The sequence below is a fragment of the Pelobates fuscus genome, chromosome 2, assembly GCF_036172605.1.
Source record: "Pelobates fuscus isolate aPelFus1 chromosome 2, aPelFus1.pri, whole genome shotgun sequence".
In the NCBI taxonomy this organism is placed as follows: Eukaryota; Metazoa; Chordata; class Amphibia; order Anura; family Pelobatidae; genus Pelobates; species Pelobates fuscus.
The window spans coordinates 420,942,237-420,960,515 of NC_086318.1; the positions used below are offsets into that span (position 1 = coordinate 420,942,237).

The following is an 18,279-nucleotide window of genomic DNA, read 5'->3' on the forward strand; positions in this document are numbered from 1 at the left end:
AGCCATTTGCAGCAAGTTGTGGAGCCTTTTAAAGCCACTTGCAGCAAGTTGTGGAGCCTTTTGGAGCCATTTGCAGCAAGTTGTGGAGCCTTTTGGAGCCATTTTCAGCAAGTTGTGGAGCCTTTTGGAGCCATTTTCAGCAAGTTGTGGAGCCTTTTGAAGCCACTTGCAGCAAGTTGTGGAGCCTTTTGGAGCCATTTGCAGCAAGTTGTGGAGCCTTTTAAAGCCACTTGCAGCAAGTTGTGGAGCCTTTTGGAGCCATTTGCAGCAAGTTGTGGAGCCTTTTGGAGCCATTTGCAGCAAGTTGTGGAGCCTTTTGGAGCCATTTGCAGCAAGTTGTGGAGCCTTTTGGAGCCATTTGCAGCAAATTGTGGAGCCTTTTTGAGCACTTTGCAGCAAGTTTTGGAGCCTTTTGGAGCCATTTGCAGCAGGTTTTGGAGCCTTTTTGGTGCATTTCAAGAAGTGGAAAGGTAGGGAGCTGAGCTTAGTTGTTTGCATGCCTTTTACTGTGTGTTGATGTGTGATGTTTTAAAACATAAAGTTGGATGTTTGAAATGTTATTGCTTGATTAATCATGTCCCTGTACAGTATGCATGCCTTTAAAGTGCACTTTATAAAGAGTTTTGAACAGATAAAATACTTCGGAAATACCTCCGGAACGAATTAATTGGTTTTCAATGCATTCCTATGGGAAACCGTGTTTCGGTTTACGAATTTTTCGCAATACGAAACATCCCGGAGAACGCATTAAATTCGTAAACCGAGGTCCCACTGTATTTTAATATACACAAGCTGATCTGCTCTTTTGAACAGTGCCTTACTCTCTTCATGTGTTTTTCTGTTATAGGTTCTTGATGCAATGGATGACTTGGGTGATTTCCTGCGTGTGAAATATTCCAGGCTCTCGACAGCAACCAAAGGAAACCAGCTACCAAAACCAGCAGATACAAACCTTGAGCTTGATGCCTGAGTGTGCCTCTTGACCGATATCCTGAAGCTTCCAATCTCTCTCAAAGACTATTACAAGTGGATAACAGTCTTATGCCCTTCATTGCAAGAGCAGTCAACATTCCCTACTGTGGACCCATGCAATAAAGGGATAACGTAAATATTCATTGAACATTCCTACAGCAATCGTTTTCTATCTCAGTTCATCGCAAGTCTCCCTTGATCATTTCCACGACCAGTTTATTTGCACATATGATATGAATATTAACCAAACGAAAACCAGTGAGGTCATTTGAGAGTAACTATAGGAATGAATGAGTGACTTTTTTGATTTTTGTAAAAAAAAAAAAAATCTTCAGAAGGAAATGATAAAACAAGCAGAATACAACCCTAAGCAAAACAAAACTAGTATTCACACACATTCATGGAAAATGCTTCTGTATTTGAAATTCATGAATCTGCTGACATGCAAAAAGTAGAGATATAAGGCGTTCTAATTTTTGCACTGGAAATGGTATAAAAAGACATATTTTTGTTTAAACATTGGACTAAAGCACCCTGAATTTTTGTTTTGTTAAAGATTTTATTTTAGATCTGGTGATTTTGTCCATGGTATGATACTAATCCTAGCTTTTAAAATACCAAAACTGACCAGTCTATCTTTTTCTTTTCTTATTTATTTTTTTATTTTTATTTTTTTATAAATAAAAGTGCCTTGGTGTGCTATAAGGGGTGTAACCAAATTGGCAGGAACATTTCCCCCTTGATCATCTCTTGAATTCACACTAATTTTTAATTTATAACATGCACATAGTAAATCAGTTTTATATATGCAGTTTTATAAATAATATATTCTTATTTATAAACCTATAGTTTTATATACGTGATGTGGTTTCAACACTCTAAGGAAAAGATATGTGCGGCAACTGAGCTAGCTAACTGTGAGAAACATCTGTAAAATAGGTTATAATTTGTGGGGGTTTTATTAAAAAACATGGTTCTATATTTTTATATAACAAAATAAAAAAAAAAACCTTTGACAATAAGCACAAGTGTGTAGTATTCTAGCATCAAAAATAACAGAATCCTTTCTTTCACTCTTCGTAAAAGACGTAATTAGTAATTTTTTAATTTTAGCACTTTAATTACCGTAATTGTGCACTAGACAATTATATGAATTTTATCGTGATGATTGCCGAAAAACTGAGTTTATCAGAGTGAGCCTCATCGTATTTCTTGTCAGTTCTTGCTTACCATAAGCCCCCCCCCCTTTTTAAATACATCTAGTGGTTCTAGAAGTTTAAGAATTGTGTAATCCCTGAAACCTTAGACACTTTTTAGCATCATCCTTGAATGCTGACCATTCACGGTCCTTAGTGTTTAGAGGACCACTAATCTAGACATGTATTTCTACTGCAATAAATGAATTCAAGCGGTTTTATAAGAAACCATACACTCAAAGAGAATCTTCAATAATGAAGTCCCTTTATTTCTTTTTAACCTTTTAAGTATTGTCTATGGAAAGAAAATCTTCTGGCCACAACATTTTCCATCCTTATGACAACCCTCAGTGCTGCTATAACTTCGCATAGTTTGAGATGTGCTGCTCAAACAAAACCTCTCTGTACTAAGTAGGGGTTATCACATGCATTCTGTCATACAGAATATTAGGCAGGGTAACGATTTTCTTGTCATTCTCACTTATCTCTGTTATAGCTCAGTTAGGGCTTAGATATAAATCCAATAGTCGTAATCGCTATGGAAGTGGGGGGGGAGTAAGTGATTGCAGCATGCTGAGATTAACATTTTGGCTATTTTTAAGAGTCCCTGGGAGGTAACTCTTACTGCATATAAGGCAGGTAGTGTTCGTTGGGAAAGCTGACCTTATCTAAAACTAAAATTACCTTGTTTTGGGGATGGGTGCAACATTCTGCTTAAATACATAATTGTTAGTCAACTGAGCACGTGAATTCACATTGCACCCTGGACCATGTGAACTAAGCAGCTGTATCATTCTTTACCCTGTTTGAGCCTTGACACCCCGTATGGGAACGGGATGTCTAAACCGTACTGCTACCTATCTGAAAACAGTTATGTATTTATAGACATGTATATTTGACTTAAATATTATCCACTGTGCTATTAAAGCAATACAGCTTCATGCTTTAATATCACATTTTTATCAACCTTTGTAAAACCAATGAAACTGTAAAATAATTTGATTACAATAAATAGTTGCCCTTTATACGGTTAATTTACCCTTTGTATATGTATTCTAATACTTTTTTAATTTTTATATATGTTTTTTTTGTTGTTGTTTTTTTTAATTCTTTATTTTTGTGGTGCAAATAGTTAACACAAGCTCTTGCCATGCCCCAACAGCAGGTACAAGATTGGTAAAATACATACATTAACAAGTATAAGGCATAGAAGGTCATTGCACACATTTTTAGGTTAAGTAGCTAGGTCACAGGGTAGTCAAACATGTCTAGAGTGTGTAGCAAAACATAAGATGTGGTCTAAGTGAGTTATGTAGACATGTGAGTGGGTATGTGAAAACGAGGTTCAAAGCAAGCTGGTGAGACATGACTGTTGAATGTTGAAAAAGGAAAATAATAAACAGGTAGATTATTAGGCAAGCATATGTGTCAGTGTGAGATTAGATTTACGGACCATTTGAACACATGCCCAGTGGTTGCAATAAGAAATTATAAAAACATAGGATTACAAAAAGCACACTGGCTACATGCATACAAATGCTGCTAGCTATATGAACATAGTGCTTTCTGCAAAGACCCCTTCATGACGTTCTACGGAGTTACACAAATTTTGAGATTTAGATAAGCTTGACATTTCATAAAACTATCTCTCTATCATCTAACTCCACATGTCTCTACGAGATGGGGAAGCTGAACCTGCGTTAGTGGTTGCAGACAAAATGGCCTCCCTGACACGTGGGGGGGGTTCAAATTAATATGGAGTAAGCTATGAGCTCACTGGATTCCAGGAGTGTGTCGCTTAGATATCATATTAACATAATAAAGCAATAAAACAATAGGTCTGACTAAAGTAAGCAAACGGTTATGTATAGAGGGAGACAACATTATCTAGCCCGGGCTCTTGTAATCTCTCCCACCCTGGCATCCCAGCCCTTCATCCGATACCCATGCTAGTTATCTGAGATAAGTTAGGTGATAGTGTCTCGGTTGTCCAATACTGGCCTTCCCGTATGCCCCAGGCCCTCTCAGGAGCCAGCATGCATGTCCCAGTGCTCTGGATGTTTTTCGCTCCGCCAGCCAAGCCTCAGGAAGGTGTGGGTCGGCGTAGTTTCTTCCGACAGGACAGCGTCGGCAGCAGGGTCTTCCCCCGCCAAGCCCTTCTCCCAGGTGTGTTGTAGCGGGCGCTGGGCATTTTGTGGCGTAGGTTGGTAGCTTTCTCGGAGGCCTTGTTCCTTCGTGGCTTCTTAGAGATAGGTGCTGTCCGCGGTCTCTGTTGCATGTCAGCCTCAGGGTGTAGATTCTTGGGAGGTAAGTTCTGCAGCTTAGTGTGTCTGCGCTGTTCTCTCGAGGCTTGATCCACCCTGCTTTGCAGCTTCTGCCAGAACCTGCTGAAGAGTTCATCCAGTCGTTGCTCGAGTGTATCAGGAGTTGGTTCAGAGGCCGCCATCTTGGCTCAGCAGAGTGCTTGTATCAGAGGCAGGTTAGTTGTACTCACAGCTGAGGAGTAGTACTTGCAGAACGGTGCCGGGATGACCCCCACTGGCTGGGGGGGAGGCAGGGTTCCGACCGCTTCGGTGCCTTCCAGCTGAGCAGCCTGCAGGGGGATCGGTCGCCTCTCCCTCGTCCGCCTCTACCGGTAGGCCGCACGTTATTGTCAAGTTTAGGTCGTCCGGTATGACCCGGAGACCCCACAAATTGAGTCTCGGGGTACAATTAGTCTTCCAAGCTTCGGAGTAGGCAGATTATTTGGGATAAATATCTTTAAAATATCTTAATAGTGGGTTCTCACGCGGATCACACGCTTTGTGCGACCAAGCAGCTTGGCGGTCAGGTCCCGCCCCCCTATATGTTTTTTGCCTTGATTTCAGTTATAAACAAAATTGGATTGAAAATAAAATGATATATATATATATATATATATATATATTATTATTATTATTTTTTTCATTTTGCAATATTTACATTGGTATACTTTGCAAAAAAAAAATATTTTCTTGCACCATTTCACTAACATATGTAAAACATATCCTCTGTTGCTTGCTGTAAGCAGGATGCACCTAGTAATGACAGTAAAAGGTTTACTGTTGGCATCACGAGCACGGGGAACTATTCAAAAGGAAAAGGGAATAATCTACATAACCTAATAGAATAGAATAAATGCATAATGTTAACATTTTTCATCAATATTCGAACAATACCACCATGACAGATTATTAACCCAGTTTAATGCGTTTAGTTAAGGACCCCAGCGATCTGCATTTTGACTGTCCTAGCATATTGGTAAGGACCATGTCTGCAGTATCAACAAACACCAAACATCTGTATTTTCAAGTGCTAGCTATATTTTGCACGGTAATGTAAAATACACACAGGTGACACTATCGAAGTGATGGGCAGGAATAGTCCTATTGGATGCACTGTAATCACTACCCCATGCTCTTGCCACAGCTCTTGGCAACCATAAGTTTCATCACCCAAAATTAGCATTGTGCGAAATGGCGAACGTCACTGTCAGAACCTTTCCCAAATCCAATTTGTTCGGAATATATTAAAACAACTGGCATTGTGACTTTAAATAGCAATACCCAGCCCTCCTCCAGTTGAAATCACAGATTTGTGGGACCATAAAGTCTTGAACGTAAAACAAATATGATTTAGATATGACAACTTGACATGTGTTTAATGTTCTGGTTGAAAAAAATGTACTTTAGTGTATGTTTGTGTAGAGACTGGTTCAAATTCACCTCTGCCCCTTTGTGGGATTTTGAAAGGATCAACTTAACAGGAGAGCACCAATTGCAAATGTTATCCGCTGCTCGTTAAAGTAGTTTTATATGACGGTTATCCATTGGAACTCACATTTAACATTCAACTGTATCTGATTGTCAGAGTGTGCCGCTTTGAAAATCAGCTACTACACATTCCCTAGTATTAAGTATCACTGTGACGTGCTCACTTCAAACAAACTGGGACGAATACTACAATCTTAATAATAGCAGTTGCTGATCTTTACCCCTACAAAAGCCAGCTAGATGAGAAGGGCTCTGCTGTACAAATCTCATGGATGTCCATCTGTGGTCAGAGAAAAATGGTCTAATTTATTGCCGGGGATGACCATTTGGAACCCTACACTATTGCCCAAGAGGCATGATAAAAGTTATGTTGCCTTAAAATTAAACATTTTCTGTAGGATATGTGGAGACATTTATTGGAAATGTATTTAACCAAATTTACGAACTTCCCAATATCGCATTACCTCATTTATTTTGTACTACGTTTTGCTTTTCCCTTGTCAGTACGTACAATTAGCAAATTGTACAGAATAATTTTTTGTTTGACATATTTATGCTGATATTTATCTTTTTCCTGTGTTTTTAAATGAGAAAATATACCACCATACATAAAATTTATTTACCTGGTGGTTCAGTGGTTAGGGCGCACTGTTTGTTTATTTCTTTGGGGACAATGTCATCCTTAATTGTCTAGAGACTGTCATGACTACCTATGTGGTCTGGATGACGTTGGATGTATTTAATTTTCCTTATAGGTGACCGTTATTTATATAGCTTTTAAAATCTTGTTAAACCTTGAAAACCAGGTAAAATGTGAAATAACTAAATTGTGAGCTCAATCAAAGGAATCAACTACTAGATAAAGATTTTCTCATACGTGACCTTTCCTTAAAAAGGGGTTTATTATCCAACCACCACAGGTGGATCGACATGTGATAATGAGTGCCATTTGTTGTCATGTGAGGAGATAACTGAAACTGCACTGATTTAAAGAAAATACAGATAAATGCCTGTACCTGTACCGCACCTTACATCCTTCCTAATGTCCGGGTAACCGTGTCAGAATGAACATCAAAATGTACCATTCATGTTTAATGCAGAATGATGTGAATAATGTATGTGTAGTTGTTGTTGCTGTTTATTTTGTTTTTGTTTTATGACTTTTTTTTTTTTTTTAATTCTTAGCACATTTTTGAAATTGAATAAATGTTTGTTGTAGTAGGGCTTGATTTTACAAATTACTGAGAAACATGAAGTGTTTGATATGTATATGTAACACATTCTTGTTTTGCACTGAATTGTCATGTTAAAATACTAATACAATTTTGTTTTATAGAACGGTGTGTGTGTGTGTGTATATATCTTTAATACCTTAGTTCGATTGTATTATATTAAATAGTTACATATAACAGGTAAATTTAATCAAAATGTTGTCATGTGTAATTTAAATGCACTACAATTCTGTGTTTAGTGGATACACACACTGCTTTATGACTTGTTGCCGTCTTCATATTATTAAAGAAACACTATAGAAACATGTATCCCAGACCCTATAGTTTTAAAAATACCATCTAGCCTTTTAAATGTAAAATCTGTCCAATATATTCAGGGCCGGCCTTAGGCCCTAAGGCGCCCTGTGCAAAAAATCTTCACAGCGCCCCCCCCCCCATCATACCCCTTTATCCATGTACTGTGTGTGTCAATAGGTGTGTAGTGTAGTGGTAGCTGGGGGAGCAGGGGCAGTGTAGTGGTAGGTAGGGGATCAGGGGGCACAGTGGTGGTAGGTGGGGGATCAGGTGGCACAGTGGTGGTAGCTGTGGGAGCAAGGGTAGTGTATTGGTAGGTGGGGGAGCAGAGGTAAAGTAGTGGTGGGTGGGGGAACATGGGGCACAGTGGGGGAGAAGGGGTAGTGTAGTGATAGGTAGGAGAGCAGGGGCACAGTGGGTAACTGGGGGAGCAGTGGTAGTGTAGTTGTAGGTTGGAGAGCAGGGTCACAGTGGGTAACTGGGGGAGCAGAGGCACAGTGGGAAGGTGGAGGAGCAGTGGCACAGAGGGTAGCTGGGGGAGAGGGGGCACAGTGGTAGTAGCTGGGGGAGAAAGGGCACAGTGGTAGTAGCTGGGGGAGAGGGGGCACAGTGGTGGTAGCTGGGGGAGAAAGGGGAACTGATAGGCTAGGTGGGGGGGCAGGGGGCACAGTTAGGCTAGGTGGGGAGGAGGGGCACTGTGTGCAGCGGGGGGAGCAGGGGCACAGTTAGGCTAGGTGGGGAAGCAGGGGGCACAGTGGGTAGCTGGCGGAGCAGGGGGCACAGTGGGTAGGTAGGGAGCAGGGGCACAGATAGGCTAGGTGGGGGGCAGGGGGCACAGTTAGGCTAGGTGGGGGGGCAGGGGGCACAGTTAGGCTAGGTGGGGGGCAGGGGCACTGTGGGTAGCTGGGGAGCAGGGGCACAGTTAGGCTAGGTGGGGAAGCAGGGGCACAGTGGGTAGCTGGGGGAACAGGGGCACAGTTAAGCTAGCTGGGGGTGAGAAGGCACAGCGGTGGCAGCTGGGAGAGTGGGGGCACAGTGGTGGTAGCTGGAGCACAGTGATGGTAGCTGAGGAGCAAGGGGCACAGTGAGTAGGTGGGGAAGCAGGGGGGCACAGTGGATAGCTGGGGCGCAGTGCACAGATAAGCTTGCTGGGGGCGAGGGGGCACAGCGGTGGTAGCTGGGGTAGAGGGGGCACAGTGGTGGTAGCTGGGGAGAGAGGGCACAATGGTGGTAGCTGGGAAGCAAGGGGCACAGCGGGTAGGTGGGGAAGCAAGGGGCACAGTGGGTAGGTGGGAGAGCAAGGGGCACAGTTATGGTAGCTAGGGCACAGTGGATAGGTGGGGGAGCAATGGGCACAGTTGGGGTAGGTGGGGAAGCAGGGGGCACAGTTAGGGTAGGTGGGGAGCAGGAGGCACAGTTAGGGTAGGTGGGGAGCAGGAGGCACAGTTAGGGTAGGTGGTGGGCAGGGGGCACAGTTAGGGTAGGTGGGGAGCAGGAGGCACAGTTAGGGTAGGTGGTGGGCAGGGGGCACAGTTAGGGTAGGTGGGGAAGCAGGGGGCACAGTTAGGGTAGGGGGGAGCAGGGAAGCACAGTTAGGGTAGGGGGAGCAGGGGGCACAGTTAGAGTAGGTGGGGAATGGGGAGCAGGGGGCACAGTTAGAGTAGGTGGGGAGCAGGGGGCACAGTTAGAGTAGGTGGGGAGCTGGGGGCACAGTTAGGGTAGGGGGAGCAGGGGGCACAGTTAGAGTAGGTGGGGAGCAGGGGGCACAGTTAGGGTAGGGGGGAGCAGGGGGCACGGTTAGGGTGGATGGGGGAGCAGGGGGCAGTGTGGTGGTAGATGGGGGAACAGGAACTCCTTCCTGCTTCCCCTAACTTACCAGAGGGTTCGCCTGCCTGTAGCTCCGCCCCGCTTCCCATGTAGCTCCGCCTCCAATCGGCGTTTAACCCCGCCCCCTTTCTCTCACTGAGATCCGAGTGGGGAGTCTGGGGACTATCAGTGAGGGCAGCATTAAGAGGCAGGGGGGCGGAGCGCGGCCACGCTACACAGCGCAGCCTGTATTAGGCGAGAGCTCTGAGCTCTCCTTCACAGGTTGTCACTAGGAGAAAGTGCGAGCTGTGTCAGCCACAGGGCGCCCCCTGGTCCATGGCGCCCTGTGCGGCCGCACAGCTCGCACACCCCTAAGGCCGGCCCTGAATATATTCCAGTCTGGGGATTGCTCTCTGCTGTCCATAGAAACGCACTGCAATCCTATCATTAGATGAGCATGTGCTGCACAAACGTGACACTGGGCATTCCAACCATTCAAAAACTCTGCAACAGCACTCTGCGGGTGAGCAACTTTGAGTGGGGATGGTTAGGACGGCTGCATGCAGGCCAGGTCTATACACCCCCTTTTCAGCAAGTAAATCAAATTCCAGCACTTCTTAAGTTTTTATGAATCGCTGCATCTCTATGAGGAAAGTTCAGTGTCTGCATGCCGAGGGTGGAGACACTGAATGTCAGTCACACTGTGCAGCACTGCCTCAGGAAGCATCTCTAGCAGCTATCTGAGGAGTGGCCAGTGAAGCTATCACTAGACTGTAATGTAAACACTGCATTTTCTCTGAAATTACAGTGTTTACAGTAAAAAGCCTGAAGGTAATGATTCTACCCACCAGAACAAATTCAATAAGCTGTAGGTGTTCTGGTGACTATAATGCCCCTTTAAATGTAAAATCTGTCCAATATATTCCAGTCTGGGGTTTCCTCTCTGCTGTCCATAGAAACGCACTGCAATCCTATCATTAGATGAGCATGTGCTGCACAAATGTGACACTGGGTATTCCAACCATTCAAAAACTCTGCAACAGCACTCTGCGGGTGAGCAACTTTGAGTGGGGATGGTCAGGAAGGCTGCATGCAGGCCAGGTCTATACACCCCCCTTTCAGCAAGTAAATCAAAAATTCCAGCACGTCTCACGAATTCAGTTCTCATTCTTTTATATTTGCAGTTCTATCCCTGCCTTTGTCAAGTCCTGGCATCAGTCTTGATTTAATATTTTTGGCAAAGGTTATCAAATTATATATTTGTGTTTGTTTTTTTTTAAATCCCTTCCCTTTTCTCCCCTCGCAGGTTACAAAGATGTTTATTATCTAGTTAACAGACTATACCAAAGTTGGTGTTTGTATGTAATATTTGTGTTAGATTGCAGGAGTGTGCGTGGATATGACTGCTTGGATGTATGCACATACACTGTATTCAGAGGTGGCTCTAGACTTTGAGGCCTTAGGCGAAACTCAAACATGAGGCCACACTAACAAAAAAGTGTCACATATACACATTGAGGCACTGTCTACTTGTGTATGTGCCTGACCGAAAGTATCCTTGTGTGTGTGTGTGTGAATGTATGTCTCTGTGAGCATGTTTGGCTTTTTTGTCTGAGACCGTATGTGTATGGGGTAGCTGCTTGAAGTGTGTTGTGTGTATGGGGGGGGGGGGGGATGGTGAGAGCAGGGGCGTATTAGCCGCGAGGCAAACAAGGCATTTGCCTTGGGCGGCATTTTCCAGGGGGCGGCAAAAAAAGCCGCCCCCAAATGCCCAGGGCAAATGCCTTGTTAGCCTTGCGGCTAACTGACAAGGCAGGCTGCTGGGCGTTCTGGCGGGAGGGCGGCTAGCGAGGGAGCACTTCCTCTGAGCTGTCTGCTCAGCTGACGTCATATTCCGGCTCCCAGCCTCACTCTGCGGCGCGCGAGGGAGCTGAGCAGACAGCTCAGAGGAAGTGCTCCCTCGCTGCCCGCCCAGCAGACAGCCTAGCAGCCCGACCGGCAGCCCCACTAGACCCCAGGGAGATAGAGAACCCCCCCCCCAGCATTCCCAAAGGTAAGGGGGGGGGGGGTAAATTAAAAAAAATATATATATTTATATGTTAATGTGAGTGTGTATGTCTGTCTGTTAGTGTGTGAGTGTGTGTATGTATGTCAGTGAGTGTGTCTGTTAGTGTGTGAGTGTGTGTGTGTATGTCTGTCTGTTAGTGAGTGTGTCTGTTAGTGTGTGAGTGTGTGTGTCTGTTAGTGTGTGAGTGTGTGTATATGTCTGTGAGTGTGAGTATGTCTGTTAGTGAGTGTGTCTGTTAGCTAATGTATGCGTATCTGTCAATTAATGTGTGTGTGTATTTAGAAGGCGGGGCGGGGGGGAAGGGTTGGGTGGGGGCTAGGGGGCGCCTGAGTTTTGTCCTGCCTAGGGCAGCACAAAACCAGGATACACCACTGGGTGAGAGGGGGGTGATGTGAGAAGGAGGGGGGTTGATGTTGATGGTGAGAGTGGGGGTGAAGTGAGAGAGAGGGGGGGTGAAGTGAGAGAGAGGGGGGGTGAAGTGAGAGAGAGAGGGGGGTGAAGTGAGAGAGAGAGGGGGGTGAAGTGAGAGAGGGGGGGGTGAAGTGAGAGAGGGGGGGGGTGAAGTGAGAGAGAGGGGGGTGAAGTGAGAGAGAGGGGGGTGAAGTGAGAGTGAGTGAGGGAGGGTGATGTGAGAAGGAGGGGGTTTGATGTTGAGGGTGAGGGAGGGGGGTTGATGGTGAGGGGGGGTGATGCTGGTGAGGCTGAGGGTGGTGTGGGGTGAGAGAGGGGGGGGGTGGGGTGAGAGAGGGGGGGGGTGAAGTGAGAGTGAGTGAGGGAGGGTGATGTGAGAAGGAGGGGGTTTGATGTTGAGGGTGAGGGAGGGGGGTTGATGGTGAGGGGGGGTGATGCTGGTGAGGCTGAGGGTGGTGTGGGGTGAGAGAGAACCTACCTTTTCTTCCCTGGTGGTCCAGTGGGCTCCCTGGTGGTCCGGTGGCCATTGCTTCCGGTCTGCAGCTCCGTAATCTCGCGAGAACATCAGAGCGTTGCCGTGGTAACCCGTGGCAACGCTCTGATTGGCCAGTTTTCGCGAGACACATGGTCTGCAGCTCTGCTCACTGCGGAGCTGCAGACTGGCGTCTCAGTGGCTGGCCGGGCAGCCAGGAGGGGCCTTGCACCCGGCAAGCCGCCGGGTGCCCTCCTGGTGTCAGGTCCTCGGTCACTGGCCGAGGACCTGACACAGTCTGCCCACAGGCACACACGCGCACACACACATACGCGCACAAATTCATATAGACACCGACACACACACGCATAAACTGACCCACACAACCATTGATATATGCACACACCATGATACAGATACACACACTGACAAAAAACATACACAGGTGCAGATGCTGACACACAGATGTGCCCACTGACACATGCACACTCGTATACACACACAAACACACACTCACTCAAGTGATATTTTTAGTTTAGCTTATCTTATATGTCCAGGAGGGTGGCTTGCTACTGGTGGGCGTGAGGGGTTTGGAGCAGCTTCTGGAGTGCTCCTCTCGCCTCATGCTGCGGCTGCCTCCTCTCCCTCCCGCACTGTCTCCCTACATGATGCTGGGAGCAAGTGACAGGCTGTCGCTTCCTCCCAGACGGACGACATTACAGGCCCCCCTGTGCAGCAATAATGTTAGCACCGGGGAAACATTCCGCAGCACCTCTGTGTGCCTGTCGTGGTGCCCCAGGCAGTTTGGGAACCGCTTGGCTATACTATACTGTTAATTATTTAATAATGTACGTTAAGTCTGCAATACTAATTCTAGATTGTTAAATAATTTAGTAAAAATGTTGCTCTAACTTTTTGCTCCAAAACATGTTTAGAATAACATTGCAGTCATTGTTTACAACGCATTGCATCAAGAAATCATTTGGGATGCGAGCTGAAATATGACATTCTAAGAAACAAAATCGAATTGAAATTCTTTATGAAATATAATAGTATCTACACGCACAATTAAAAACTGGATTTGACCCATATTTCTGTCAACAGATTGGAGTGAAGTGTTTAGTCCCCCCCCCAGATTTTACAGAAACATATTAATTAAACAATTAGAGATATTTGGGAATATTAAAAAAAGGGAATATTAAAAAAAAAAAGAAAAAGAAATATCCACAGAAAACATCCACAAAGCATAATGCCGTTTTCATCTTTTATTTTTTTTATTTTGATCAACATATATAAGCGGTTTGACTTGTTGACTTGGATCTCAAATGCAACAAATTTGTCGTTCTGTCACTTGTGGCACTGACATGCTAAGGCCGTGGGGCACTTTAGCACTGGGTTAGGATAATTCACAAGAATAACATTGTTTCACACCAAGATTTTTTTTTTTTCTTGATCAGTTTTATAACATATGTATGTTTAAAGAGACAAACATTTTCTTTTACCCAATATTTTTTTAATAGTAAAGATCAATAATTGGGCCTCCTCCGATAACAAACAGATGTGCATCGCTCCGTACTGAGAGATCCGTAGATTCTAAAGGGAAGGTTATGAGAGGGGCATGTTTATTATTTTATCTAGGTTTCAAATTTCTTTTTTCTTTTTTTTTTTTCTTTTTTTAACCTTTTCTCTTTTCAGTTACTTAATTACTTTGTAAAATACTGGAACTGACTACATATTTTGCTTTCCTTTTTCAAAATAAATTACACTTCTTGTCTGAAGTTCTGAGGACTCTGTCCAGTTGATTTTGTTTTATAAATTCTACTGTTGCTTCTTTACAAAACCAATGTAGAATAAGATTTTTTTTATTTTATATATACATGCTGATTTAGTTTCTACTTTTGTTGTGATTCTTATATTTTTTTATTTTAGTTATCTTTTTTATCTTCATTTTGGTTTCTCGTTTTGGTGATTGTATTTGTTTTTTATTCTCTCACTTCTTAAACATTAGTTTATTGGTATTGTTTTTTTTTTTTTTATAATTTGACTTTATATATTGAATGGTTATTAGCTCCATGATATAATGCACAGATTCTCTCACGCTCTCATTATGCAGTTGTTTTTACTGGAGTAATAATAAATGCCACACACTATTTTGACTGTAATTATGTCTAAATTATAACCGCACAGTAGACACAATAAAACCAGTCCATTTACGGAAATAGTTATGGTGTCTTGAGACCATCTCTGCTTCCTCATGACTAATATATTTTATTTTCACAGAACCGGGAAAAGGGCTGGGTATTACACTTCTCATCGCTCACCGTGCTCCGCAAGCTGATATGAGACAGACTTGCATGTTCTGCACCATATCCAAAGAACAGCCTGTCTCTGTGATGACCGGTGCTGTGCACGGCCCATATCTGGAGTAGCACTTGCAAGTCACTACTTCATGTTAACGTGTCATCTCATTGGGAGAGCTGAGAAGTATAATCATTGGCTCTCTGATTGACAGGGCTTTAAGGTGGAGCTACAAGCTCTACTATAAATCCCCGTTTGGTAAAAATTAAATATATTTGAAATACAAGAACACCATAACCACATATTTATGCTGAATTGAGTATGGTGTTTAGAGTGTTCCTTTAAAATTGACCCTGTAACATTAAGGAACATATGAAGAATATCACCAGTGGCTCTTACCCACAAGCATGTTAATGTCTCAACACCCCCCCCTTTCCCCTTCGGACATGTGCCTGATCAAAGAACTAGGCTGAGCATGTTTGATGCCTGATTTGGAGTTTTGCGTGTGGTTCCCCAAAAGAAAGATTGATTGATTAGGGGACAGACGTTAAATTTTGATTTTATACAAAGATCAAATACAATATTTATATCATGTATACATTTTGCAGTACACTGGCCATTTTTGCTCCCTTTTTTGTTTGTCCGAATCATTTTCACAAATATTTTACATGGACACTATTTGGATGAGCTAAATGGCTAATGGATGACTATAAGACTACCCAAACTAAATTTTATTTTCAGATGGAGTTATTCGTCCAAACCAAATTTTTCAGACATGGACGATTCTAATACATAGTATGTGGAGTGCATATGTATTGTATTATTCAGACTGCCAGTGGTAGGAAAGTTTGCTTGTCTACACTGTAACTGTTAAATCATTTAATAACCGTTATAAAAATTATAACATTTTGCCAGAACTTTATCTTTGATGATTACACTTTTAATGCACAAGACTAAGAGGTTACTTTTCAGACCATTTTTCTCAGCCCATTATGTTTCAAATTTAAAAAAAAAGTTAAGTATTCCAAAAATATGAAATAATACAGCAAAACTTGGAATATTTTCAGTTGTGTTTTGAAGCTTTGCGTTCCTTTTGCAGATGTATGGTAATGATTCATTTCAATCATTTTTGATTTCACCAATATTTTTGGAAAGAAACCATACCTTCCCCCAATTCTTCTTTGAATTTCTTTCTCGAGCACACAGAGAAATATTGAATTTCTTTCTCAAGTCCACAGAGAAATATTAAGTGTGAAGCCTATGTGTATTGGTTTAACATTAGTCTTTCTTCTCTCCAATATTAGTCAAAATGAAAACAGCCTTGAGAGACGAGGTTCCAAAACATAAACAGCCAAGTTCGTACAGGTCTATTCCAACGGCAATGAACTTTAAAGAAAAATACACAAAGTAATGGTTCGTGGGTGAGGTCATGTCCGCTTTTCGTGTAGTGGCAGCAGTAGAAAAGTTAGATGAGTACTCCGTATAGTTTTGTCAGGGTAGGCTGCGGAAAAGAAGGGAAGTGAGCAGAATTATATTATAAATTTCTAGTTATCAATAAATCACTTTAAATAGGGTTCCTAGGCACCCCATTTGCCAACCAACTATCTGATCAGCTCAACTTGGGAGCAAGTCGTAATTGCTATAAAAGCAATTTGTAATATATAGGGGGAATGCCATAATATGCAAGTGTGTACCCCTAACAGAAACATTATCATAACACCGCCTACATGCAAAAAAGTGTTATTTTCAATCAGGTCTTAAAGGACAGTGTGTTTACTTTAAAATTTGTTGTTTTTTATGTCAATCTTTGTCTATTTTTTCTGAAAAATAGATATATATCAGCAAAAATGCACGCATATGCAGTAAACAATAACATTGATAAATGTTCTTATGAGTGCTTCATTTTAGGTTTTGAAGGATATTGTGTTATCAAGCAAAATATACAAAAAGAGTTGTTGTAGAGTAATCATGCTTAAAGGGACTCTCCAGTGCCAGGAAAACAAACCGTTTTCCTGGTACTGCAAGTCCCCTCTCCCTGGCTCCCACCCCCCATCCCAAGTTGTTGAAGGGGTTAAAACCCATTCAGTGACTTACCTGTATCCAGCACCTATGTCCCTCGGCGCTTGGTAAGGGTCCGCCCACGCTCCTCCCCCAGCGACGTCATCCGGTGGGGGAGACCTATTGAGCATGAGCGGCTGGCGGCGGGGGAGACCTAATACCGCAATGCCGCACACGCGCATTAGACCTCCCCATGGGAAAGCTTTGAATACTGCTTTCAATGCTTTCCTATGGGGATTTCAGCGACGCTGGAGGTTGGAGATGGAGATTTCAGCAACATAGCGTGAGGACGTCCAGCGACGATATAGCAGACTTTTCATGTCATGATTCCCTTTTATTCCAGAAGTTTGGTCCTTAAGGGGTTAAACCCATAATAAATCATGCTAGATAATCATGAGCTTACTATACTAGCTGATACAAACAAAAAAACTAAGTGTTACAGGCTAGAAATGCATGAGTGTGACTTAATTGCTTAAACGTCATGTTAGGGTTACAAGCTTATGAAACCACGGGTTCCCCTTCTTAGTGTATGTTTGCATGTGGCATGGGTCGGGCAATGGCTTCCCAAAACGGGAATGGTGTTCGGTGCATCAAGTGTGGATGCATCTGTTAGAGCTGGTGTATATTAGTGTCAGGTGTGTGCTTTGGACATGTATCTGTTGTGTCTTATCGGTTAACATATAAATTATGGGTTGTCAAGTTGTTACTATTAACGACTCTCTTTCAGCCGAACAGTTGGAGTGTAAAGTCCAAGCGCTGCAGTACAAGCTCAAATGTGCTCTGGAATGTCTCGCCAGAATGCTGTGCACGTGGCTGTTGATTGTCGGACATCTTGGTATGAACTGCCGGTCTGTAATCTGCAGCAGGCCGGGTGCTAAGGTCCAGCTGTATGCAGTTGTGGTCACCCGTGGGGACCGGGATAACTCCCGCCGGTCCAGGGGGGGGGGGCAGCAAAGCGCCGGTCGGGGGAGACCTGAAGAGTGGCCATCTCACCCAAGTTCAAGCTCAGGTAGGCCTCAATCGGGTTACTTTGATGCCATGCTGGGTGTGCACAGTCGGCTGACTAGTAGTTTGGTACTCAATTTGGGTCAGTGTGCACAGTCGGCTGACTAGTAGTTTGGTACTCAATTTGGGTCAGTGTCTGCTTGTAGCACGCAGTTGGCTCCGATTTTCTGGCTCAGATGAAGCACGTCTGATCTGATCAGCGGTCAGGCTCCGCCCCCTACTTTAAAAGTTTTTATCTCCAGCTCTGTTGATTGAACTTTAATCACACACAGGGAGGTGCTGCAGGCTCTAACAGGCTATTAACAAATCAGGAGATAAGAAATTGTAAATTAAAGTTAAGTTCAAAACATGGAATGGAAAAGATTCAGGCAGTTTAACATTTCAAAATAGGATGGATCCAGAGATATGGGGGGGGTCTTTTCTAGAAGGTCCAGAATGGCAATAGCAACCAAGATATCTTGGTGCTCTTTGAAGACCCAGCGGTGGAATGCTTGATGCTTTCCTATGGGGGTTTGGGTGACACTGGATGTCCTCATGCATAGCATAAGGACGTCCAGCGTTAGGTGACCAAAAGTCGCCCAATCACCCGGAACTCCCTCTAGTGGCTGTCTGGCAGCCACTAGAGGGGAGTTTATCCTCAAAGATAATTATTGCAGTTTATTAAAAAGGGTTAAGG

The 18,279-nt window shown here is 43.6% G+C and overlaps 1 protein-coding gene across 1 annotated transcript in view; it reads left to right on the forward strand.

Annotated features, from left to right (window-relative positions):
- SPTLC3 (serine palmitoyltransferase long chain base subunit 3) overlaps window positions 1-18,279 on the forward strand; it is a 138,857-nt gene that overhangs the window by 79,902 nt on the left and 40,676 nt on the right. Inside the window, exon 12 of the mRNA XM_063444035.1 lies at window positions 848-3,084. Coding sequence (XP_063300105.1) covers window positions 848-970 — 123 coding nt within the window. The 3' untranslated portion in view covers window positions 971-3,084. The remainder of the gene's footprint in view (window positions 1-847; window positions 3,085-18,279) is intronic.